This window comes from Rissa tridactyla, chromosome 2 (genome assembly GCF_028500815.1).
Source record: "Rissa tridactyla isolate bRisTri1 chromosome 2, bRisTri1.patW.cur.20221130, whole genome shotgun sequence".
Classification (NCBI taxonomy): domain Eukaryota; kingdom Metazoa; phylum Chordata; class Aves; order Charadriiformes; family Laridae; genus Rissa; species Rissa tridactyla.
In genome coordinates, this window is record NC_071467.1 from 12,684,547 (window position 1) to 12,710,150 (window position 25,604).

Consider the following 25,604-nt stretch of genomic DNA (forward strand, 5'->3'; position numbering starts at 1 on the left):
TTGCGTCAGCTTCCTACTCATCTAGACACGAGATGGTGTTCCTTAGGGAACACCAGCAACAAGGAGCCCCGCCATCAGGACACAAAACCAGAAGAAAAGCAGTTAACAGGGCAGTTGGACTGGAGGGAGTGTAAAGAAATCCCAGAGATATCACCATCAGAAGCTGCTCCCAAAGGCGGTAACACAGGATGGGCCACCAGTACAGCCTTTCTGGTCCTTTGGCAACCTCAGCCTCCATGGAAGTGCTGAGGGTATATTCTGCCATCCAGGGCTTGGACTGCTCAGACGCCCAGTGCTCCTCCCTGGGGAGGTGCGTTCTGATCAAGTCACGGCTGTGCTCAGTGAGGAGCTGCCAAGAGAGGTCAGCGGGCTTCGCTGCATCAGGGGTGCTGCACGGGAGACCAGTAGGATCTTTGAAGAAATTTCTCCAAGACACAAGATTAAGCCGCATTGGGGTAAGAAGAAAGGTACAGCTGACGGACCAAGAGAGGATACAAACTTGCAGAGGGTGGAAGCTTGGAAGCCCAAGACTTCAGGTAACAGTTCTGTTTCCTTCTCCACCTATGCCAAGCTAAGAGTTTCAGGAACAGTAGGGGCTGTTTTGGGAGAAAATTCTGAGTGGGTATCTCAAGTCTTTGGATTAGTACCAGTACTAAAGAAACCATCAGTGTTAGTGGCTGATGATGCTCCCCTGTGTGAAACAGAAGAATCCACCCCTATTATCCAGGTGGGTCCGTTGCTTGCCCAGAATCTAGATCACTGATGTTGCAGAGAAATTGCCAAGACTCACCCAGCCTTCCAAATTCTACCTCTTGCTCCTAACGCTTGTGAGACAGAAGTAACGCAGCCAAGGGAAACCTTGAGCAACAAATGGAACAGAAAGCTCAGGGCAAACACGAGAAAGCAGAAATCCCAGTGGTGTTCTCTTCAATTCCGCTAGTCAATGGAGAGGCCTGGCTAGCAGATGTAACTAGCATGGTTGTACAGCTGCTGCCACCAGCAAGACTTTGGTTTCTTTGATTACAATGCCCCATTCAATGAAGAAGGACTGCTACAAAGATATGGAAGCCACTTGACAAAGAAACGTCTCTGTGAAGACACTTATTAATCCCGTGAGGATGGCTTTAAACTAAATTCACTGAGAAATGGGTACTTAGGCCCAGAGGTAAGGGAAGGGAAGGGAGGAGAAAATAGGTGTGAGAAAAGGCCACAAGGGAAAGTTACACATTTCTACTTGGAGGGAAGGCATGCAGAGCCATACCTCGGGTGTCTGGATGCTAATGCACAGAGCTTGGCCAACAAACAAGAAGAACTGGAAGTCTATGCAGTCAGAGACTTCTGATGTGATCAGGATCACAAAGATTAAATGGGATGGCATCCATGACTGGAACAGTGTCATGGAGGCTGTTCGAGGAGATCAAGCAATGAAGAAGAAGGGCAGGTACATTATCTTACAAACGACCTCCTTCTCTATGCAGAGGACCAGTGTGAAACCACAGACGTATCTGACAGGAATCTTCTGGTCAAAAGCAAAGGCAAAAGCCACACTGGACACACAGCAGTGGGGGCCCGTTACACACCACCTGCCCAAGGGGATGATGGGGATAAGGCTGTCTACAAACAACTACCAAAAGCAACCCAATTACTGGCCTTGGTCCTCATTAGGGATTTCAACCATGTGGGCACCATGACATTATGCAAGCAATCCAGGATATTTCTAGACTGCATTGGTGATAACTTTTTAATGCAAATGTTAGAGAGACCAAACAAAGGTAATACTCTACGTGACCTCTGTGCTCAAACAGGGAAGAACAAGTGGCAAATGTGGTCACGGATAGGAGCTTGGGAGCAGTGACCACAAGCTGATTGCATTCAGGATCCAGAAGAAGACTGGGAAGGTAAGCTGAAGAAGTAGGACTCAGGACTTTATGCAACTGGACTTTGGGTTATTCAGGAAATGGCTCAGCACAATCTCCTGGGGAAGTTGATATAAAAGGTGCCTAGTATAGCTGGCAAATTTTTATAGAAAACTTATTGAAAGCTCAGGAATAAATAGTCCTGTTGCACAAGAAGATTGGAAATTTCAGGAGAAGACCCACTTGAGTAAGCAAAGAGCTGCTTAATGAACTGTAATGCAAAAAGACAGCATACAGGAAACAAGAACAGGCAACAAAAAAGGAGTAGAAAAGCACTACTTTGGGAAAATCAAAGTACATTTAGAATTAAAACAAGTGAGCAATATAAACAGCAGCAGGAGGGAATTGTGTAAGTTCAGAGGAAATGTGGGGATGTTACTGAATGGGGGAGACAATCTAATGGTTCAGAGGGAAGAGGCTGAAGTTCTCAATACATTTCTGCCTCAGTCTTCACAAGCAAAGATTACTCCTAGATTTCCAAGTGTACCAGGATGGTTTGGGAAGGAACAGGTTAGAGACGACAAGATAGGGATAAGTTAGAGCAGCTGGATGTATTCAAATTTATGAGGACAGACAAGGTTAATCTGAAAGTGCTGTAAGAGTTGGCTGATGTGAGTCCAAGAGTCCTGCCTGTCATCTCCAAAAAAAGCACAATCACTGGGGCAGGTCCCTGAAAACTCGAAAAAGGCTAGCACTATGCCTGTCTTTAAAAAAGGCACGAGAAAAAGAACTCGGGCAGCTATAGGCCGGTCAGCCTCACCTCAGCCCCTGGAAAGATTATATACCACATCCTTTTGGAATCCACCTCCAAACATTTAGGGAACAAAAAAGGTAATCATCAACAATCAACATGGACTTACAAAGGGCAGTTCATGCTTGATCAAACTGATTGCTTTATGTGATGAAATGACCTGAAACACAGATGTGGGGAGAGTGGTGGATGTAATCACATGGTCTGGTAGGTAGATTGAAAATTACGGGGACAGCTGGGCTCAGAGGGTAACACTCAAAGTGAACATTAGTTTGATATCCAATTGGTAGCTAGTACCAAGCAGAGTACTACAGTGGTGGACAGTAAGGTTGAAAAAACGTTCCACGTCCTCACCGATGACCTCAATGATGAAACACAATGCACTCTCAGCAATCTTCTAGACAATACTCACCTAGTGGCGTTTGACATATCAAACAGTAGAACTTCAACCAAGAAGGACCTTGAGAAAATTCAGGACTGGGTCAACTGAAATGTCAAATTCAACAAGAAGAAATGTTCTGCAGCTTTCCTAGGGACAGAGTAACCCCATGCATCAGCGCATGCTAGGAACTGACTGGTTTTGTAGCAGCTCTGCCGAAAAGGACAGGGAGGTAGATGCTAAGTTAAATGTGAGGAAATGTTCTCACTGCTAATAAGGCAAATTGGATACTGCTTCCTTTAGGAGAAGTGTGGCCAGCAGGACAAAGGAAGTTACTCTCCCCCTGTAGGAAGCACTGATTAGGCAATAGATGAAATTCTGCATCCCATATCAGACTCCTCAGTTCAAAAGATACGTGGAGAAACTGGAGTCTGGAGAGGGGCCATGGGCTCATGACCGACAGAAGCTGAAGTAGCAAGGCTTTTTCAGTCTGATAAACAGGAGGCTGAGAGAGGCAAAAACTACTTGAAGAAGAGTCACAAAAATGGTGGAGCCAACGTTTCCTCAAGTAAATGAAAGTGCATGTAAAATCAAGATTTTTTTTTCTGACAGTGCTATCAACTTAGTGCTTTCTTTTCTAAAAAATAAGACATGCTCTTACTCAATACCTCCTGTAATAAGCAGCCCATAGTCACAACTTAGTTGACCATATATATAATCCCAGATGGACCACCCTTCTAGATTATAACACTGTTGATGGGGATATAAAAGGCATTTTTATGTTCACCAATCCAGGAATCTCAAGGGCTGATCTTAAAACTTTCAGATTCTGATCTATTAAAATAAGTAAAAAAACTACACTGTATGTTACCTAACTATTCAGGAAAACATTTCATCCCATTTGGTGTGGTTCAGATCAGAGCAGGTACTTAAGTTGGAATTTCATCAAATTTATACGAAGGGGTCCCAACCTGTATTTCACCTCCTCCCATCAATATTACAAGCCAGATTTGTTATTTAGAACAAGTTACTAAGTTTTCCTTGGGCATTAAGGGAGAAAACTGGCTGCAAGACAAGGATCTAGCTGAAGATTCCTCCCTTCTTTGGTCCAAAGGGGTGTAGCTCTGCTAACTTCAAGCAGGATTTTATCTGCTGGTACCTAATTATTACATGGTTTGTGTGGTTTTATATGATACAGGTTTGAAGTGAGCTTTGAGATTAAGAATTTTTCAATTATGTAACAATGCCCAGAGCAGGAGCTGTTCATTTACTTATTTTTTAAATCATCAAATATAAGAGTAAGAACACAGAGTTAAATTATTAGATACCCTGAAGGCTTTCCAAATATTAAAATTGTGGAGGCAAAAGGTACTTTTTAGATAGAACTATGTTCCAAAATAGGTTTGAAACAGGGCTTAAATGTTATTTGTCTAAAGCTACATAGTCAGTCAACATAAAATTTCAGGATGCAGTAGTGTTTGTGGACTCTGTATTTTCTACGTAGTTTGTTTTCTGTTGCATAAAGACGTGAGTACTGCATCAGACCAAAGATTCACCCAGAGTATTCTCTTTCTCTGACAGTATAGGAGCAAAAAACTGGAGCAGGAGTATAAGAAGAGTGCCAAGCAGAAAGATCTTCCCTGTTTCCCACCATATACTTTCCCTACTTCTAGCAACTTGCAGTTTAGGGATTTCCCAAGGCAGTGACTATATTTAAATCTTTACATCTAATAGCTGTCAATGTGTTTTTCTTCCATTTGTCTAGCAGCTTTTTGAACCCATTAATGCTTCTGGACTCCATAACATCCTGTGGCAATTAATTCCACAATTTAATTATTCACTGTGTAAAAAGTTACTTCCTTTTGTTGGTTTAAAACCTGCTGCTGCATAATTTTATTAAATGGCTCTTTGTTTTTATGTGACACATTGTGAACAAGCACTTCTGTTCCATCCATGACTGTACACACCATTATAGTCACCTCCTATCTGAATTAACTGGCAGTTTCTCCTTGCACAAAAGTAAAGTCATACCTGTGATCCTCTAAAGGTGCTTTTTGCTTTAAATGGATTTTCTCCTTACCATAAAACACTGTCCTTCTGTTAAAAATTTAACAGAGAAGTAAGTATTGAAAAGAACTAGTACAAGAAGGGACTAATATAAGGAGTTTGGGTTTGAGTTTTGTGGGGTTTTGAAATGGCTGAGTGTAAACTCACTTTGAGCTGGAATACACGTTACAACTATAGCTGTCTATGCTGTGAATATAAACCTGGTTGATGGGATTTGTCCGCATATATGTTTCTAAGCCTGAGTGATGATGGAGGTCAGGCATATGCAAACCTAACTGGTAGATTAAGGAGGATAACTAGCTATACCCAGGCCTAATTAGCTCGTAGAGGGTTAGTAGAGACATACGTCGTTCTAACTGATGGGGCAGCTCTGTGCAAATCCAACGGATGGGCCAGATTTTCTTAAGACACTGTTCAACGGGATCTCCACTGTTCTGCCAGATTTTGTCTGCCAAGAGATACAATGCAGCGCTGTGGGCAGGAGAAAAGGCGATGCTTCTGCAAGTCTTCTCCAAGTGCATGCCACCAACTAACAAGAGCCAGCTCTGGTTTTGGTCAAAAGAAGACAAGAAAGGCATTCTAAATAAGAGGGGAAGCAAGGGGAGAGGAAGAGGAGCTGCCTACCAAATCAAACATAACCAACATGACTCAGGGCAGAAGAGGCGGTGATGAGAGCTGTGGCTCCAGCAGTTAGTGGAATTCAGCAGACAGCAGTGGGGGAAGGCGGGGTCGTTTTGCGGGGAGTAAGGGTGTACAGTGGGGTTGTTAATCGGGAAGTCCAGAAATGCCCTGTTTCAACAGACAGTTTTACTGAACTGGAACAAACTGCCTCTAGTGCAGCCCAGCCTTTGCCTGTATCCCTTGATCACCTCCAACTAAGCATAAAAATATCCATGGAGAAACATTTCATCTACAGCCCACACTTCATCATTACAACAATTATCACACACCACAAAACCACACCCCGTAAGTCTTCCCGACTAGAGTTGCCATCTTCTCAGGAACCCTTGTCAACTCACCACTGCATCCAAGCCCTTACTGTCCTCTCCTCTCCCCACACAACAGACTGCTGGGGAAAAAATAGCATCGTAACAGCTTTGAACAGAAGATGAGTATCTATTTGAAAAAAACCACTGTGACTTGTTCACACAGAAGCAGCAGCAATGCAGTAAGGCACAAATATTTAAAAAGAGCCATAAGAGTTAAGAGTAGCAATCTCACTGAGCTTTTCATTTCTCTGTTTTTTGTGGAATTTATCAGGCGTAGTATGTGTGAGTACAGGTTAACATGGAAACTTTACACTTTACAAGGTAGTTTTGAGTGTATGTGATGTACACACTTTCTTAAGTCTTTTAAAATATTATATATTCACTGTCAAAATAACACACAAGTCTAAGGATAAAAGAAATACTTCAGCCAGTTAAATCAGCTTACTCGCGCTAGGCGCTGAGCTCAGTTAAATAAGATGAGAGCCCAGAAATCAGTCCAACTTGCCAGCCTTTATTATCAAGCACAGTGTTTGTAACTCACAGTAGGTTATCAACAATGGGGCCATGTTTGGGAGATACCGTGACATCTGGTATTGATTTCTGGCAGGATTTATGTCTTTCTTTGAAACCTCTACCTCAAGTTGGAAAGATAATAAAATAGAGACGTACTATTAAGCAGATTTTTGGCTCATTTTAGTAGGCATTAAAATAAGCATAGTTACATACTGCAGCAAATCACAAACACGAAGAAGTCATGCTGCTTCTTTTAAATCAAAGCACTACCTCCCATCAACAGGAGCAATGTGAAAGGTGAGAAAGACAATTCAACATTTGTAGAACAGGTTGTGTGCATGTGTTAAAAATCACAAGAAACCCATTATATAATTTAATGAAATAAACATCAAAAAGCTGCGCTTAAAACTCCCAACATCAAAAAATAAAACAAAGAAATGCTCCACGAACCTTCAGTTCTTTCCATTTTAACAAAGGCCCTAAATAGGCAGTTCTGTAAAAGCTAAAACATCCCGAACAATCCATATTATGAAGTCACAAGAATTTGGTTCATTCTAAACTACGTGTGTAACATGTTGCATGCACACTCCTGCTTATGCCCAGTATTGGAAAGCTCACTGAGAAAAAGTCCAAAAAACATAATCTATGAGGAAGCTAGGAAAGAGAGTAGCAACTTCTACTAACTCCTTCTTAACTGCAATTCTTTAACAAAAACAAATTCATGGTAGTAGCAGCCACAAAGAAGTGTCATCTAGCCAATGCTGTAAGCGACATTATATCTCTGATTCATTATAAAGCTGGTAAGAATTTTGCAAAGGGAAAATCTGTGTAATTTAATATTTTTACTGATAAGGTCAGTTAAAAAACATATTAGGAGAAAGAGCAAATGTTTTTAAATGAGTGACCTAACATTTAAACTTTTTAGGGAGGCATATTAAAATACCCAACATACACATATAATCTCTGGAAACAATTACAGTAATTAAAACAACACTGAACACTTGGAGAGAGACATTTTATGGAAGGCTTTTCAGAACTGTCTCCCCAAAGACACTGATCAACTTGGGTGTGTTCAATTAACAGGAGAAATTAATTTCAAGTCAAAACCCCTGCTGCTGAGAATCATCCAGCCTTTAGCACTTCCCCACAACCACCCGGCCCCAGCATTTAAATCCTTGGACTGTCAGCAGGAGATTTCTAGATGAGATAGTTAATTTGAAAGACTATTTTCCCTACTGATCAACTGAAACTACAACTCCAGTGTTTCCATTAATAAGTTTCATCAACAAAAAAATTAAAAAAATCTATCATTTGAGAAGATGGCCTTTTAATGTACACTAACTATCTACCTCAACACCTACCAATTTCATTACATTTCATAATTTTATCTTGTTCCTCTATGCTAAACTAGGTCAGACAGAGTTAACTCATGTTGACTCTCAAATGCAGACATTGCTGAGAAAAGCAGTGATCCAAACCACAGAGACTTTCAGTTACTCTCTGTTGTGACCTTCTGGAATTCCAGAAACAGTTCAGACTGCCAATTACAATCCTTAGAATTAAAATAAAATCATTAAAAAACTGAATTCAAATTGCTTTGAAATCTTCAGGTAGAAGAAAAAGCAATCTCTTTACAGACAGAGATATGGGATGCTCTCCACATGAGCATGACCATGGTTGAACCAGATAGTAAATTCAGTTTCAGTATGTCTAGTATGAGATCAAAATCACCACAGCTGCATGACGCACTGATTAAGTGCGACCACTCTGCCAATTCTAATTTTGCACAGAGTTATGCTCCATCAGGTAGCGTCTGTCCTTCTGCACCCGGCTTACAGCCAGTATAAACACGATATCATGTGATCCGGCTTATTCGGTGAGAATGTGTTACCAGGTGATGCGGTTCTGCACAAAAGTGGTATTAATGAACCTGGGACCATGGCCCAAGGCACAGAGCGAAACAATTTGTCAAGGTCAATCACACAGGCTGCTAGTAGACCTGAAAATAGTATCCTGTCCTCCTTAATCCCAGGCTAGTTTGCAACCCACTGGGCAGCACTGCTGCCCAACGTAACAAGCACAGTTTTCAAATTACGATGGAGTTCTGAGGATTTCTTTGGCACATTTGTTCTAAATACTATCCCTGCTGCCACCCTGCCTATGGAGCTCCCAGTTCCATGTGATGGTCCTAGGTCCAAAACATTTCTTTCCACCCAAATCCTCACTCTGCTAACCAGCTGTGGCCCCTGCTCCCCCAGCCCCTAGCCACACAAGCCAAGGGCCATTTCAGCAACTGCAATGTTGACACTGCAAATATTTAGGAAAATGTTTAGCTTGACAAATACAAGTAACCTCAGTGAAGTCAAATAAACCTATGTTTGTGTGCAAGGGTTTCCAGGGGTTAGTCTCCAAAAAGTGGGACGTGGTTTTATGCTTGCTATGAGACACACTACTGCGGATGTGCTATATAATCCACATAAAATCAAACACTACTCCTACTTCTTTATATACCGCTCATTTAAAAAATATTTTTATTGCAGCTCTTCGAATGTGGACTCTAACGTGTTATTGTAGTGAACGATACACACAGCTTACTAATTCTGGGAAAATAAAAAAGCGGCTTCTACCAAATGCTTAGCCCAACACATACAGAGAGAGACAGAAAAAAAGTAAAGTAAACATTAGAAAGTAAATATTAGAAATGTGTTGAAATGCATCCTTGTCCCAGTTTCTGCAGGAAATGGAGTACATGCCCACAACAGTTCAATATTGTTTGGATTACTGTTTGGAGACGGCCATAGGACAGAGCAATCATTACACTATTGATTATAAACTATATCAAAGAAATTGCACTGAAGAAGCTTTAAAATGTTAAAGAACTCGATAACTAGTAAATGCCAGAATTAAGTTTGCTTGTAAAAGTTTTATTAAGCCCTATGGCATTATACATGTGCAGATGCATATATAGAGCCACATATTATTTTCCTCTACTATTCTGCCCAAGTCATTATAAAGATTTGATCTAATGTCCATATTTTACTTATTCTGTAAGATGAATTATTGGTCTAAAGGCTTCATTAGTAGACAGCAAGTAAACAAGCAGTAAAGAGCAATTCCAGGTAGCATTCAAGGTACCAAAATAATGGCCAAGGAGACATCCATTGTTAACAAAAACTTGGAAAGATGAAGCAAGCTCTCCAGAAATCTATTTAATGTTTGATGGGAGAAGACACTACACGGGTACAATCTCTTTCACCAGGGGATTAACTTGTTGATGCTGATGGTGCACTTCAGTACACTGTAAGTGAACTTCACAACACATTCACCAGCTTCTACAAATATAGAGTCAGAATAAATGCAGTGAAAGACTACAGGAGCTCTTTTATTTTTCCTACCAGCCCAAGAAAAGATATACCCATCTCACTTAAACCTATTTTCATGGTAACAGACTTTACAAACACCTTCCTGAGCTGCTTCTGTGTAGCAGACGACTTTTTTGATTAAAAAGGTGGTCTCAACATTTTCATGGCTAGCATACAAGATTTCAGAATCTAGAAACACTGATGCTCTGCACGTAACAGAGAAAACGCTCTGAACTCAGCTGGAACAGTAAAGGTCACAGCTGCAGATATGGATATTATCAGTGGATTTTGCCCTAAAACACGCTGTCATGACAGTGCAGCAAGAAGAAAAAGAAGAGCAAAGTGCTTATTAAGAAAGCATCAGCACCAAACAAGGCTGTTTGTTCCATTAAACTAGGAAGTTCCATGTCAAAAACTGCTTCACTGACAGCACTGTAATGGGTATCACAGTGCCAGTCATCACTGGCAGACAGTCCTGAATCAATTAAAACACATTAATCCCATGGGATTCATAGTCTGCCTGCTACTTAGCCCTACAGAAAACTAAATGACAATCTGATTTTGAAGCACAGCCCTGTGTCTAACAGGCAGCAGAGGTCGTCAATGACACTGTCAGTGCCTGCCACACAGACTGGACTCAGTCCTGCTGCCATAGCTGTGCCACCAAGGAGGATGGGAACTGGGTGGAATCACATCCCCCGGCTTACCTCGCTATTTCTTCAAAATCCATGCTGCAGGTGCAGCTAACGCTACAGAAAGTGTTTTATTGGTTTAGTTTGCTTTGTCAGAAGAGGTGACTTGGATATATTAGCCGAACCTTCTCCAATAGGACCCACGGCCAACACAGCTATGCTGACTGAGCCACGTAACACAGATGGTATCTTTAAGTCCCTTCTGTTTTTTTGAGATCAAGGAAGACTTCCCATGTCACTAGAGCATTATATTATGAGTTTTAACTGAAGAAACCGGAATTCTTCTAAACAGTTTGCAAGTCAACCATACACCATGGACTTTCCTGTACATCAGCTTTAAATAGGATCCTTCCCTTTTCTGCAGATGCTCCTTAGATCATTCACAAGCTGCACACTTGGAATGAATATGACCTACATCACTGAAGGGAATTACTCCTCTGCAGGATGAAAACCTGAACACTTGGCCATGAAGATAACAGACTCCAACACTAAGTAATCTGCTCTAAATTACTGAAAAAGTGAACAAACACCCCCTCTTATCTCCTCCCCAATGAACTTACTAGTCTAATGTGAACTATTATCAAAAATACAACAGAAATGTAAGAGTAATTCCTGTATATTCTTGTAGAGACAAAACTGTTCTTGTATGAGGAACATGATGTACTCCTCATCTTTGCCAAAAGAAGACTGAACATTTGACAAGGTATGAAGTCACACAGGCACGAATGACCATTGCATCCAGACTTCAACCCCTGTGCAAGACACACCTACATCAGTTTTATGTAGTTTTATAGATAAAACCCAACAAAGAACATGTTTAATTTCACTTCCTGTGTTCAAACTATAATTACCTTTGATCTAATTTACAGTTATAATTGCTCAAATCCGTTTCCATGCAGGACAATAAGAAAACAGAGATGTCATCAGCCACTGACATGGTGATAGAAATGACTCACCTAGAGCATGGGAAACCTGTAGCAGAAGTAGGGATAAAACCCAAGCACCAACGCAACTTCTAATATTTCCATCTTTTTCTTCCAGATCAAAACCACCTCCTTCCCAGCACCCTTTCAACCAGTCTCTTCCCCATCTCTCCATACGACCTCATGACTTCCTAAGCCTTTACCCTTCCATCTGCCTCCTTCCACTCTCACTCCTTCCTTAACATGGCTCTTAAAATTTTTCTTAAACACGTCTCCTATGTTTTTTGTCCACCTCACTCAGGCTTAGATTTTATCCTCCCTCACAGTGCTTGGGCTTAGCAACAAGGCAGGCACAATTCAAGCAAGACAGACTGATGTTTGGCAAAGCAGTAACTAGTAAGAATAAATACTAAGCAATCTTTGCCAGAGATGCCACTACCACATTCAACACTTTGCTCTCATCTGCAAAAGAAACAAAATAGCCCAGGTTCTCTTTCCCTGTAGGAGAAGAAAAGAGAGGCGGGAGTAATGCAACACTAGAAAGCTGGATATGTCTTCCTTGTTCTCTAGGTAGATCTACAACACATTGTGATTCATCTTATTTAGAGAAGTCTGGGGACTTCTTCAGAAAATTTACCACAGCTTTTACAGTCCTGAACAAGCCAAATGCTTGAAAAGCTGAGATAGTGATCAGAGTCCACTGCCAGCACCCCTGCTCATCTAGAGAGCAGAGCAGGAGAGAGAGAGCAGGCACAATGTGCTGACACTCCGGCCACTTGAGAGCTCTCCCAGAGTCGGGGACACTTGTGCTGGCTTAGTCAGCCTGGATCCAAATCACTTGGGTCAAGAGTATAAAGAAGTCTGCAGGAGATATTCCAGTTCCATCAGTCTTTTGTTGTTACGCTAAAAATAAGAGTGCTGCCCAGCCTTTGCGTGGAAAGGACCCGAATATTGGCTAATTTATTTTAAAAACACCCATTAAAAAGGAAAAAAGAACCAGCTGGAGGAGTCCAGTCATTACACAGGTACAAGAAAATCCAGTGGCACAGGGAGTTTCCATAGACAAAGGGTTTCCCACAGCCTATTGTTGGAAACACTGTGATTCAACTGCTCATTTCTTGCTCAACAGGCTGCTGATTCAAACAGAAGAGGATGTTGATACGTTTCACCTTCTGCATTCCACCTACTGCAGCCTAAATCAACAAAAAACTTGGCTTTCAAAAACATGTGATTATCTCTCATGCTAGTTCCTAGTTATTTACATTACATACTTTTGTTGTACAATTTCATCTTTTTGTCAATGTCATTTAAAGGTACACATAATAAAATAGTAAAACAGGAATTTTAGCTGCCGCTGCCTCCTTATCTTGCTGACTTCCAGTTGGACATTTCACTGCAAGCAGGTGGTTAGAAGGTGAAACACAGAATATAACATACTTTCAGATTCACTGCTGTATGGAGAAACTGCAGACCAGAAAAAAAATGACAACATACAAACACACAAAATAATCAGATAAAATGTGTTTTGCAGCCTGAGACAAATACTGTTAAGACTGCACCTGAAAAACAGCCTGCTTGTGAAAATGAATGACCTGCTGCAGCACCCCAGAGAAAGCCCTCAGGTAAGGAATTCAGACGGAACCAGGAAGCAAGCCAGTGGAGGCTATTTTAAACCCAAGCCTTTCTACAGCCACCTCCAGGTGCAGTCCTAAATTCAGCAACAGTATCTGTTTCCCAGAATCAGATTTTAAGCTGCCTGACAGGTAACTGGAGATACGCCGGGCAGTTCTAGAGGCATGGCATTTAGCTATACTTCAAAACAAAGCACTAGCTGTTATTTTTCTGGGGACAGATTGTACCTCTGCTCTACTGCAGATTATATACATTTCTTTCTCCTACCCAGAAAGGTTTGTTCAGGATGCTGGCAGTGGAAAGTACAGAAAATTCCCTAGAGCGAGGTAGGAAACAGAGATAGGAGAAGCATCGCTAGAAGCTAACAGATTAGCCATTACTGACTTTATAACCCACGTAGACTCTTAAATGTCTTGGAGCTGCATTTTTAAAACACTAGGAATGAAAGAAAGGAAAGGAAGGGAAGGAGCTTGTTTTAGCAAAGCAAGGAGGAGTCCCTGAAAAATCAAAAATGAGCTACACTAGGGAAAAGAGGGGAAAAAATGAAAACCAACCCTTCCAGAACTTTTTTTTTTTGCAGACAAGCATAGATATGCACACAACAGATGCTGCTGAATCCAACCCTAAAAATCCTGCATGTATCATTGCCCTACCTAAACCCACAAAAATATCTTCACTTCAGTCGAGCAGTTGAACCTGTGCTTAATTTAAAAGATCATGAGTGAATGCATCTGAAGCAAATAGGATTTGAGTGTTCTGTTGGTGAAGGCATGGGCTTGTTCTTTATATTCCTTAGGATGAAGAACGTGTTTTGCTGATACACAGGAATAATGAAAGAAGTTACACTGTTGAAAATGACTTGAAATTCCTATTATAACAATAACACATCAATCAGTTAATAGCTTACACTCAAAATATAAACCTACTATGTTTCACTCAAGTCTGGACATACATCATTAATCTCTAATGATGTGAGGACTATGTTAAGTTTTACTAGGAAAGCTTTAAAAATCATGAATATTCCAAATAAAAGGAAAAAGTTCTTAACCTTACAGTTTCTGACAAATATAAACTAGGAGGTCTGCAATTATGGTGACATGTGAGTTGAAATGTATATTTAAAGGCTGCAAGGGGAACAGTGACTGTATTTAATGCTGTCCAACATATTCTGATGTAGACATAGTTTCCAACTTCTGTTAAACATGTAATATTAAATTATTTGGATGAAGATTTTTCAGTTAAGCATCTGACTCAGGATGATCTAAAAAATTATTTAAGGAAAACCTTTCTACACAATTAAAACTATGCAGGCATTTCTCAGAATAGGACTACTGGAAAATGCACGCTTTGCTTTCCTGTTTTTATTTTAAAAACAGCAAAAAAACATAGCAAGATAATAGCAAGACAGGTTTAACTGAAAAGCTCTACTACTTTTCATGCTCTGAAACACAGATTTAACATCTTGAAGGTAAATCAGGGATGTGCTTTTGCCTGTTCTAGAGAAATCCATACACAACTGACACCTAAAAGTCTATTTGCAGGCACTAAAATAGGTTACTCAGAAAGCTGAGTTCTCCAAGCACGATGTGGCCCAAAAAATTAAGTAATCAAATATAAACAGTGAAATTGACTCTTTGAACGTCTGGATCTGCCATGCAGCCTCCACTTTCAACGCCTTGCTTGCTAATGGCCAGGCTGCGATATATCAGAGAGGAGAAAATCAAAGAGCTGTTATAGGAGAGCGGGGGGGGGCAGCCCGGGAGAACGCAGCAGCGACAGCGCGCTGGCACCGGGGTAACGCGGTTACGGAGCCGAGCGGATTAGGAAGAGCCGAGCGGATTAGGAAGAGCCCGAGCGGCAGGGAGGGAGCACCACGGGGGGCTGGCAGCCCGATAGCCGTGACAGCCGGAGCTAACGGCGGGCCGGGCGGGCACGGCGGGGCCCGGAGCGCGGCCCCCGGGGAACGGCCCCGCGGCGCCCCCTGGCGGCCCGCAGCGCCGCCGCGCCCCGGCCCCGCCCGGCTCCGGCCCGTGGTCCCGGCGCCGCGCTCCGGTGGGGACGGACAAGGGGTTTGTTCGACGTCGCCTTCCGCCCGGACAGGCAGGGAGAGAGAACAGAAGTCCTCCCAAAGGCGATGTTCAAGGCCAGGCTGGATGGGGCTTTGAGCGACCCGGTCTAGTGGGAGGGGTCCCTGGTCATGGCAGGGGGTTGGAACTAGATGATCTTTAAGGTCCCCTCCAACCCAAACCATTCTGTGATTCTATGATTCTAACGCACGGCGTCCTCCACCGAGCCCGGTTTGCTAATGAAAAGGAGCTTACGCAACCCCTGCTGCGTGCGTTTCATCCCAATAGCTCCAGCACCTGCTCTCTACGCCAAGGTTGAAACCCCCCGAACAGGCTGCGATGCAACAGCTCTTGCAAAAAGGAGCAGTCAGGTAGCAAACAAGACCCTAGTTAATTGAGTGAGCAATTAACAAGCTCACCCTGTATTAAGCACCGGCAAATCCATGCAGCAGAAAGACACTGGAAGCCAGGCTTCATCGGTTCCCCTCTGCCACCACTTCTTGGTTCCTGAAATCAGCTGCCTCGTTCGTTAGGCAGCTTCTGTCTTCTGCAATACACGAGGCAGGTATCATCTGGTGTCTGAACTACACACTCCTCACTCATTCCCAAAGCACTATTCATCCCATGTTCCAGCTGCTGCAAGAGTTTGGTGGGGAGGGATGAGAAACTGCGATGCTGGACTTGTGCTAGGGAGAAAAGTTAATGGGGCGTACTGGCAACTTTAGTACTTTATACCTGTCAAAAGATCAATCTTTCCACTTACATATTGCTTTAATGTGACATTTGTATGTGTTAGAAGACAATATTTAAATAAGGATATATTTTCATAACTTTAATCGAAGTGGCATTTTACCTGATTTACCGTCTCTTCAATTGCTGTCATATAATGGTTAAGTTCTCTGTCCATTGCAGCATATTCTAACATGACATTTTCCATACTGTTAACATCCTCTACATCATCTGCAAAACAGAATGTTTTGTACGTGAATGATCAGTTGTATTATTTTCAGGCAGCATTTTTTCTTTACAGATATGAAGACAAGCATTAATGCTGTGAATCTTTACAGCACCTGTAAAGCACAGCAGGTGTTTCCAAGCTCCTCAAATATATACTTTTTTGCTATTTTGCAACTGTAAACCTTGACATTTCTTGGGTAACTTGAACAAACAGCTTACTCAGAAAGACACTTCCCTGGTTTCACATGAACAAGAGAGAGTGTGTGTAATTTCATCAACCAACACCTAGTCATTAGGCAATCAGGATATTTTCTGCAAAAGTTATATTTCATGACTCATCACATTGCCTCAGAAATAGTCAGAAGAAACTTAAATGCCCTTCAGTACAGTATAGTTCACAGCTATAATTAGAACCCTTATCCCCAATAAACACAGCTACTGCAAAATCAAAACAGAGCCAGCATTTTACAACACAGGAGATAATGGAAGACTGAATACCATTGGTGCACCAAACAGTAAAATTTTAATTGCCAGTGAAAATCAATGAATACAGGACACGTGCTTAGTAATTCACATCCACTTTTATTCTCTTCTGCATTCCCCCTAATTTCACTCCTTTCATCTCTAACTACGCTTCTGCTTTCCCATTCTAAGGTTGCTGTGCACCTGCTCAGAAGGACAAGGACTCTTTGTAGATGCTACAGGGCTGTAAAGCCACCGCTGCGGCACAGGTGCGTGTACCACACCAAATGCCACCAGCTGCGGGAGGACACCTAGCCACGAGCCCGTAACCATTTAGGAAATTAAGAAATTAGGAAACATGAGTTTCCACATGTCCTACTCCCATTTATTCCTACGCTGCAGATTCCAGGTATAGAGAAAACAGCTGGAAGCAGAGAGTGAGCCCCAAAGCCTGCCATGCGGCATTAGGGGTTATCATTTCATGGAGTATTCTTACAAGCAGCTTAAGTAGCCAATCTGTGCTGTTATTTTTAGGAAGAAAACTGTGGTATAGCTTTTTAAATTACTTTTTTTGTGAAGAAAGGAAAACGTCTTCTGATCTGGCAAGCCACTGCACTTCCTAAGTTGCTAACTATATTAGTATTTTACAGCACAAAAATCTGTCTCTGCAGAAAGCTAACATAAAGCATTGTATACGGCCGTCTTAGCTTGAGAGCAAAACCTGAAACTGTTGCTGAAACACGTCACTCAGGGACAGGAGCTTCGTAACATATGAAACAGTGATGGATCCAGGCGACAGAAGGAAAAGCGCGAAGAGATATTTGCACAAAAAAGTTATATAATAAGCCATACTATTTTGTGAACATGGCAATTACAGTCATGATGTTTCCCTTAATTAAATATATAGGCTTGGTATGTATCATTTTTTCACTAAGTAGATGAATGGATATTGCAGACAGAATCTTGGCATTCCAGCAACTTTCTTCTGAATAATCAGCATTTCCGTCTCCCCTTTCCCTTCCCTCCCTCCCCGTTTCCATATCCTATCTGGTAACTATGATCATGCTCTTTTTCCTTCCTGCTAGGAGGCATATGAAGTGCCTCCTTCAAGGCTGACACAAATGGCACTCCATGAATCACAGGAAAGGTTTGTGTAGCAAGTAACTGTCATTCTCCTCCCATGGCCAAAATGAATCATATCCATGACATAAAGAAACTACAGTGGCCTAAATCTTTTTTTTTTTTTCTTTAGTGGAAGAGAAGTGCATTGTTAAACACCAAGAGAGCTGTATTAATGCCATCTTTCCAAATAGTTAAAAAAAGCTTTGGATAAAGAATAATAATGTTGCAAGTTAAGAGAGGCATTCAAATAAAGCTCAAAGAAAGAGGTGGAACACAGATCAGGCAAGAGGGACATTATCTGCGACTACATCCTACCCTACATTCTTCATGTCCTGACGGTTCCACCCATCCACCGGCCTGTTTTAAATCTCGGTGATGTCCACTGCTGTTTCCCTGTTGCTATTCTTTCATGCACATGAATTATGTTATATATACTGGGAAATCACTGAAAGCGTGACTAACCATAGCCTGCCCTTGAAGGCATTATGGACATAAAGACACATCTGAAGGACTGTATACAGGTCAGTTGATGTCCATCCCCTATTTGTGCTCTTTGACAGATACTTGAGTCCATTTTCTATCTGCAGTTCAATCCATAGTCCTAGGTGCTGAGAGCTAAGAGGAAATCTCCTGTGTTGTTCCCAGTCACTCATCTCCCCATCTCCTAAACAAGATTTAAAAGAAAACTTACATTACAGGCTATTCTCTTTGCCTTTAAAAACCTCTCGTCGTCCCACATTACACACTGCAATAACCCACTGTGCGTGGCTCCTTTGCTCCCACTGCTCTGCCCCTTCCCGGATGAGCTGAGAGCACTTCTGCCGCTCCCTGGCAAGGAGCAGATGCAGAGCAGAACTTGGATGCACATGATGAGAAGTTGTGGGTGACTGTATGGGGATGTAAATTAAGTTTTATAGCTCACCATGCAGGGATCCCAGCACCTTCAATGTTTCCTTACAACAGACTCCACCATAGACTAATCAGAATATACCAGTTGACCTGATCTTACTGGGGAACAAGAACTTAGAAAAAGACTTCTCTCTCCTTACCATCATCCCACAAGTCCTCTCCCAAATCCCAGCAACCCATTAGTTTAACGGCACTATAATATCAAGAAGAATCAAAATTGAATAATTATATCAGGTTTTTGAAAGATTCAAAAGGCATTGTCTATTATCCACTATGCAAGCCCCACTGCTGCTTGTGAGGAAGGCAGTAGAGATTCATGGTACAGGGATTCAGGGCACTGTCTCTCTCCCAGCAGCCTGTGAGAACATTATCTGCTGAATACCCTCCAGCCAGACTCCAGCTACAAAGCCAGCGGACTCTCCAAAGCACTCAAACCTTTCACTCTGCAGGCCAACAGCCTAGCTCAACACCAAAATCAAACACTTTGCAAGTGCTGGATCGGTGCCCTTCTGTTATCTTATCAAAATTTATCCTAATCTTGTTTCTAATTCATATCTAAGGAATGCATTCTAAACTCCCTGCATATGCTTTTAGCTACTGCCACAAAATACCATCGAAGTTGCATACTGTAGTTAAGTCTCCCTGGTATCTAGGCTAAATATGTTGAGTTTAGTAAGCATTTCTCCACAAGTCCTTACCCTCACTACCCAGAGATTACATCTTTTACGCACAGAAAGCACAGTTCAAGGCCATAATTTTCATTTTCAAAGGGCCATATGCATCATTTTAAAATTAGCTGGCTGAATATGCACACTTCATGATTATGAATTCCAGCTCGCAAAACTTTATGGTCTCTTTTTTATAATGGAAAGAGAGATATTATTCTGAAAAGTCTCCCTAAATATTAAAGAACAAAATTACATAAAGAGGCTAGCAAGAGTTCAATTCTCATTTGTAATGAGACCAAACTGATTGTGCTCAGATGCCTTACTGCTGATTCAAACTCTAATCAATCAGGGCTGGGTTACCTATCGTGAATGCCACAGTGTTAAAACAGAAGTTGCAATAACAGGATAGTCAAGTCAGCGCTGGTTTAATGCTTCCTATATTAACACTTGTCTAAAATGCCACCCATTTATCCAAAACTTGCATTTCCTTCTAACATCTGAGTTCATATTTACTTCAGTTCCCTGTATACATCCACAAGTTAGCAAAATTTCTACAGACTCTTCACAACTACCTCTTTTTCTGTGCAAAAGTTACAACATCGGTATTTGCTGCTTTAGGGTATTACAGCTGTCCTGCAGCCAATACACAGCAATTCAAATAAGCATTCGCTTCCACCGCAGACTATCTCAAACACAAAATAGTCTGGAATACCATGAAATTACAGGAAGGCTCTAAGCCTACAAATATAACAGTACTTAAAATGAATTCTTAAGCACGGACAACATGGATTAACATAAATATACATACACTTTCATATCTTTAGAGTATTGGCTAGCAAAAGGCAAACTTTCCGTTACAGGAAATGGGACATTGTCCATTCTAACCCTTGCACTACATATTAGGTTGCTTTGAATTTCAAGGCTACGCTCTGTTTTTTCCATCAGACTCTCCCATCATTCAAGACAGAGAAGGAATGGCATACCATTGCCCACAAATTTTGTCAGTAGATTTCAGACTTTTAAAACACACGTAACACAAACATCTGTCGCTTGAGCCAATAGCAACAGCAGTAGCAGGCAGTTGTCTTCATGTGCACCAGCAGCAGATAAAATACACACTTTGCCAGCAGGTTTCAAGTTACTGCTGACAGCAGAGGAACACAAGCTCTAGAGGAGAAAGTACATTCTTAATTCAGGATAGAGCTAAGCATTTTTGCTGGTTTGAGCAAGTGCAAGTACTCCACTTTCAAAACCAAAAGTCCTATGACACCTCCTTGTGCCCCCAATTTTGGTCTACTCAAAACTGTTGGTAATTCAAGTTGGACAATACACCTGGAAAAAAAACTATCAACAAACCCACAGTCTTTAAAAATAGATTCATAGAACACTTGGAGAAGACTGTAGCAAAATGTCCCTCTACCATCTAGACGCTCAGTAGTGAGAGGATACAGACCTATGTAGGAGACCACTGTCTTATTTCCCTCCTGTGTCTAGATACACTTGAACCCTGCTGTGGTGCTCCAGACTGTACAGACCAACAGGAACTTAAACAGGAGACTGGTTGCTTTTGCAGCACTGAGGGTGCATCTTCACTTTTTCTCCTGCGGATACACGGACAGCTCCTCAGAAAACTCCCACTGAAGAAAATTTCTTTCAAAATTTCATCTCCCTGACCCGTAACATATTTTTTCTGTTAGGCTGCAAAAAGAGCAGAATGCTAGTACAGAAAATTCTAAACTAAGAGAAATTAGAAACAAAACAATACAAAGGAACAGCAAAATAGAGAAGAAAATCAATTTGATCTCCTGAATGCAGGTGTCCTCACATTCGAACCAGAGAAATGGTTAAAAGTGGAATGCACAAAAATCTCCACAGAACCCTTTTGGATAGGGAACTAACCACTGCGATTCATAAAAGAAGAAAAATTATTGCTGATTAGAGGGCCAACAACCATACAGAGAATGGCAACTGGTGGAGTAAAGGGGAACTCAGGGCAGTAATTGCAAAATTCCCCTCCATGCAACAGTCAGAAGTTACTTACTGATGAAGCAGTCCTAAAGAAACCTCCAACTTCTCAGGAAATGCCTTAACTGGGCTGTAGAGTATTTTGAGATGGATTTCCTTCACTGTCCCCTAATAAAGCCATTCTGCTTGCATTGAAAGCTTTGATATACACAGAGCTGGAGACCGAGTGTGCATGAGTGATTTTACAGACCAATACCTTCACCTACATACCATCACTCCAGTGAAAAGTAGGTATGTCTTACAAAGTAATGTCTTACATCAATAAGAGAAACAGAAACCTACTCTGGGTGGCCCTGCTTGAGCAGGGGGGGTTGGACAAGATGACCTCTGAAAGTCCCTTCCAGCCTCAACCATTCTGTTATTCTATGATATTCCTCAATATCCAACAACCTCGTCTCTATACCATTCTTCCGGGGGATGGCTAAAAGTGACTTCACGTTCAAGTCATCTCAAGCAAAGAAGGAAGTTGAATCTGAGTTTCCTATATTCTATCAAAGAAAAAATCTGAGTAGAAGGAATAAAAGTGTGAGGACTGTGTGAGACAGGACTACTAGAACTTGTAAAGGAAGACCAGCACAGAAGAACACTGTTAGTTGACTGTGCCCAGAGCTGCACCAGAACTATCGCTTGTGAATGATTTCTGAAGTTGCATCTTATTTTCTATTCAGCTTCTGTTAAGAAATTGCAAATCAAACTACAATACGTGGACTCAGGTCAAGCATTTTGCTCTACCTGAGTAAAGTCTTCTGAGGTTTTATTTTGGAAAGGGTAGTGCTTTTCAGTCTGGATTTAAACATCTGTTTTATTCAGCAAGCAACTGAAAAAAATCTTCAATTATCCATTTCTCCCAGCTTTTTTTTTTTTTAAGTCAGATGAGCCAATAGTGTCTGTTACATTACGGACTACTCCAGGTGCAAAAAAAAAAAAAAAATTATCTTGTGTTACAAGCCATTTCCCTGTACGCTATGACAGTGTGAAATGGGAAGAGACAAAATTCAGTGACCCAGGAGGCTCCTGCCAATCCCATGGAAATGAAACCGAAATACATTATATTGTAGAGAGTCAGAATTTCAACAGAAACAGGCCATGCAGGGTCTGAGTGCTCACTTTGAAACATCTCAAATGCTGAATGCCCAGTTTGAAACATCTCAAGGGGACACCATTTCCAGCGAGTGGGTGTCGCACACATTCTGAAAACAGAGTCATCTCAGAGTGGGCACAGAGAAGCTGAGGCACCCAGTATTACTAACCACTTTTGAAAATAACTTACCGTATTATTCTATAATAAAGTAATCATGAAACTTTTGCTCAACATGAAACTCCCTTAAACTCCATTGCCAGCAGAACTAGGCCAACACTGCTTTTGAAAGAAACTTCCTTACAGTACTGGTTTTTTTCTTCAAGACTACAAGAGGAAGGCTAAAAAGTCATAATGATCCCAGTTTAGATGTGAGAGTAGTAACAAAGATCTATCTTAGCAGATATTTCTGCCACAATATCCAAACAGACTGCAAGGCAAAGAAAGGCAATTCCTCTGAACACCTATTGACACTGTGGTAATACCTAATGAAATAAACAGGGTTTTTCCAGAGAGTTTGATTTAGGAAAACACTCCAACATGCGCTGACGTGCTTTGCTGTATAAAATCCAAAGAAAAATATTATTCAACACAAACAGAGATGGTTTAATTTAGGCACAAATAATAAAAAGAGATCAGCTAATCTCTCATACAGGTAAACAGAGTTTGCTATGGAACAGAAAGAGAAAAAAGTCTTTATATCATATCTACATATTTTTTGCTGCTGTTTGGTGCCACACATACAGCACCAAGACATGAAGACAGGTAATAAGTACACACTTCCCCAAATAAAAATGGATGCTTGCTTGACTAAATATGAAGGCTCATACAATTCCCCGGCTACTTCCCTGTCTTCAGACAAAAGAGGCCAGCCCCTGACCAACACCTCTTTTCTCCTTACTAAATTCCAAGGTCACGGTGAGGTTAATCTTTATTTTACCAATTGACACCTACTTAATTTTGCAGAAAGACCAATTTAAAATTAACAATGACAGTGTAAGGAGCAGGCAGGAGCACTGAAAAGAGGATTAGCATTTACAGGATGCAACAGCTTTGAGAAGAAAGTCAAGCTCTCCTCTGTCATAATTCTGTATCAGTTTCCTGGCATTATGGTGATATCCATCCACAACCACTGTGCTCCGCTCAATAAATGAGTAAAACAGCATTCCCAAACACTAACTACACCCACAGACCCAAGAAGAAGAGAAACAAAAGTTACGTTGACAGACAAGCAGCAAGAAAACACCGAGGCCGAGGTTCAGGCACCTTTTCTTTGGCAACAAAGGGAGATTCACAGGTCATTTCCCCAGGCACTCATCCTTGCTGTTCCTCTGTGTTCCTCCTCTGCTGCCCCTCAGCTAGGATAATGACTTTTCACAGGGTTATATTATAAATTGGTTAATGAAACAATCCAAGCTAAAAAATAGCATCCTGTCCTCCAAAACCAAACCAAACCAAAAAAAAATCCAAACCCATGGTATTCCAGTAGTTGATTGTGAAGCGCGGATATACAAATAGTTGTACCAGTACAATTGAGGAGGTGGTAAGCTGTCGCAGGGTGGAGTTGGGGGGGAAATAACTACCTACCAACTTGATTGCCAAGAAAAACGTAGAGGAACCACACCTCTAAGCAAGTACATGGCACATGTTATCTTCAGACTGAAAGGTGACCAATCTCTCATAAAATAAATAACAAACCTCTTCAATTTTCATATACATACATATCTATATATATATATCCCTCTCTTCTCAGTGGATTTCAACATATGATGAAATTAAGGCTGAAAACAACATTCACTAATAATTCTAATGGGAAAGGATTTTCCTATGACTAAGAAGCTTCTTGCCTGTGGAGGCGTGGGCATGTCTACACCACACAATAGAGCATGGTTCAGAGCCCTGAGCTGCTGCTGACCTTGCCTTCCTCAGAACCAGCGATGGGAGGGCTGGGAATATTTCAAAACAAGGGGTCTACTGCTCTCCTCCTTCTACCCACTTCCTCTTCTCAGAACTCGATATGGTAACATTAGAATCTGGGCAAAAATTTTCTTGAAATATTTTCCCTCACGACGAACAGTGAGATATTTGTTAAGGCATTGTAACTGCCATTCTGTGATCCCTCGGAACACTTTCTAAAACTGCTATTTCAAATGAAGTATTTTATGTCAAGACTTTTAATGGGCATTTACAATTTCCATAAAAGCTTCACAGGCTGCTTTATCTATGATTTCCTCTTTTTTTTTAATTATTTTTTTAATTATACCAAAAAGTTACATTTCCAACGCGTGAGAATTTTCTTTTAAGGAGCACAATTTCTTCTGTATTGCACAAGATCTCTATTTGCACATTATGAATTCTACAGAGATAATCCACCTCTTTTTTGTTTACAAATCAACAGTGTTAATACTTTCTGTTGTCAATATCCAATTCTTCTCTTATTTGCATTGATGTGGAAAATAAATATTTTAGTGTGAAGTGCAAATCTGTCTCTAAAAAAGGCGTGATTGTTATTATCCAGCAGTAAACAATACCATTAGGGTTTTCACAAATAAAACTTTGCTTGTGTTAATGAACCTATTATATTTCTCATCTCAGAGAAGCTCATGCAAAGTGCGCCTTCATTAAAGTAAATGCAGTAGTTACTTAGAATTTCCTCCATTTGGGGGAAACACGAAATGGGTTGGAAAGACATTTCAGTAAAAATAAAATCAGCAAAGACAGGAAAATAAATCTTTTTCACCCAAGACCTTAGAAATTCTCAGAGACATTACTTCTCTGTCCAGAATCAGAGGCAGTCCAGCTCAAAGACCAAGCCCTCATCAGAGCTTATTTAATCAGATATAATGTTTCAGTAAATGCAGCTGTATTAGTTCTGGGCTCAAGCTACATAATCATAGCATCATTGAATTGTCTAGGTTGGAAGGGACCTTTCAGATCATCAAGTCCAACCATCAACCTAACACTGTGACAAAAACCACCACTGGACCGTATCGCTAAGCACCACGTCTACCCATCCTTTAAATACTTGCAGGGATGGCGATTCCACCACTTCCCTGGGCAGCCTGTTCCAATGCTTGATAACCCTTTCATTGT

At 41.2% G+C, this 25,604-nt stretch overlaps 1 protein-coding gene across 3 annotated transcripts in view; it reads right to left on the reverse strand.

Moving 5' to 3' along the window:
- The window catches only part of NSMCE2 (NSE2 (MMS21) homolog, SMC5-SMC6 complex SUMO ligase), a 132,737-nt gene that overhangs the window by 86,148 nt on the left and 20,985 nt on the right, over positions 1–25,604 (reverse strand). For all 3 annotated transcript variants that reach the window (XM_054193384.1, XM_054193383.1, XM_054193385.1), the window contains one exon: positions 16,144–16,250. In XM_054193384.1, coding sequence (XP_054049359.1) covers positions 16,144–16,250 — 107 coding nt within the window. The remainder of the gene's footprint in view (positions 1–16,143; positions 16,251–25,604) is intronic.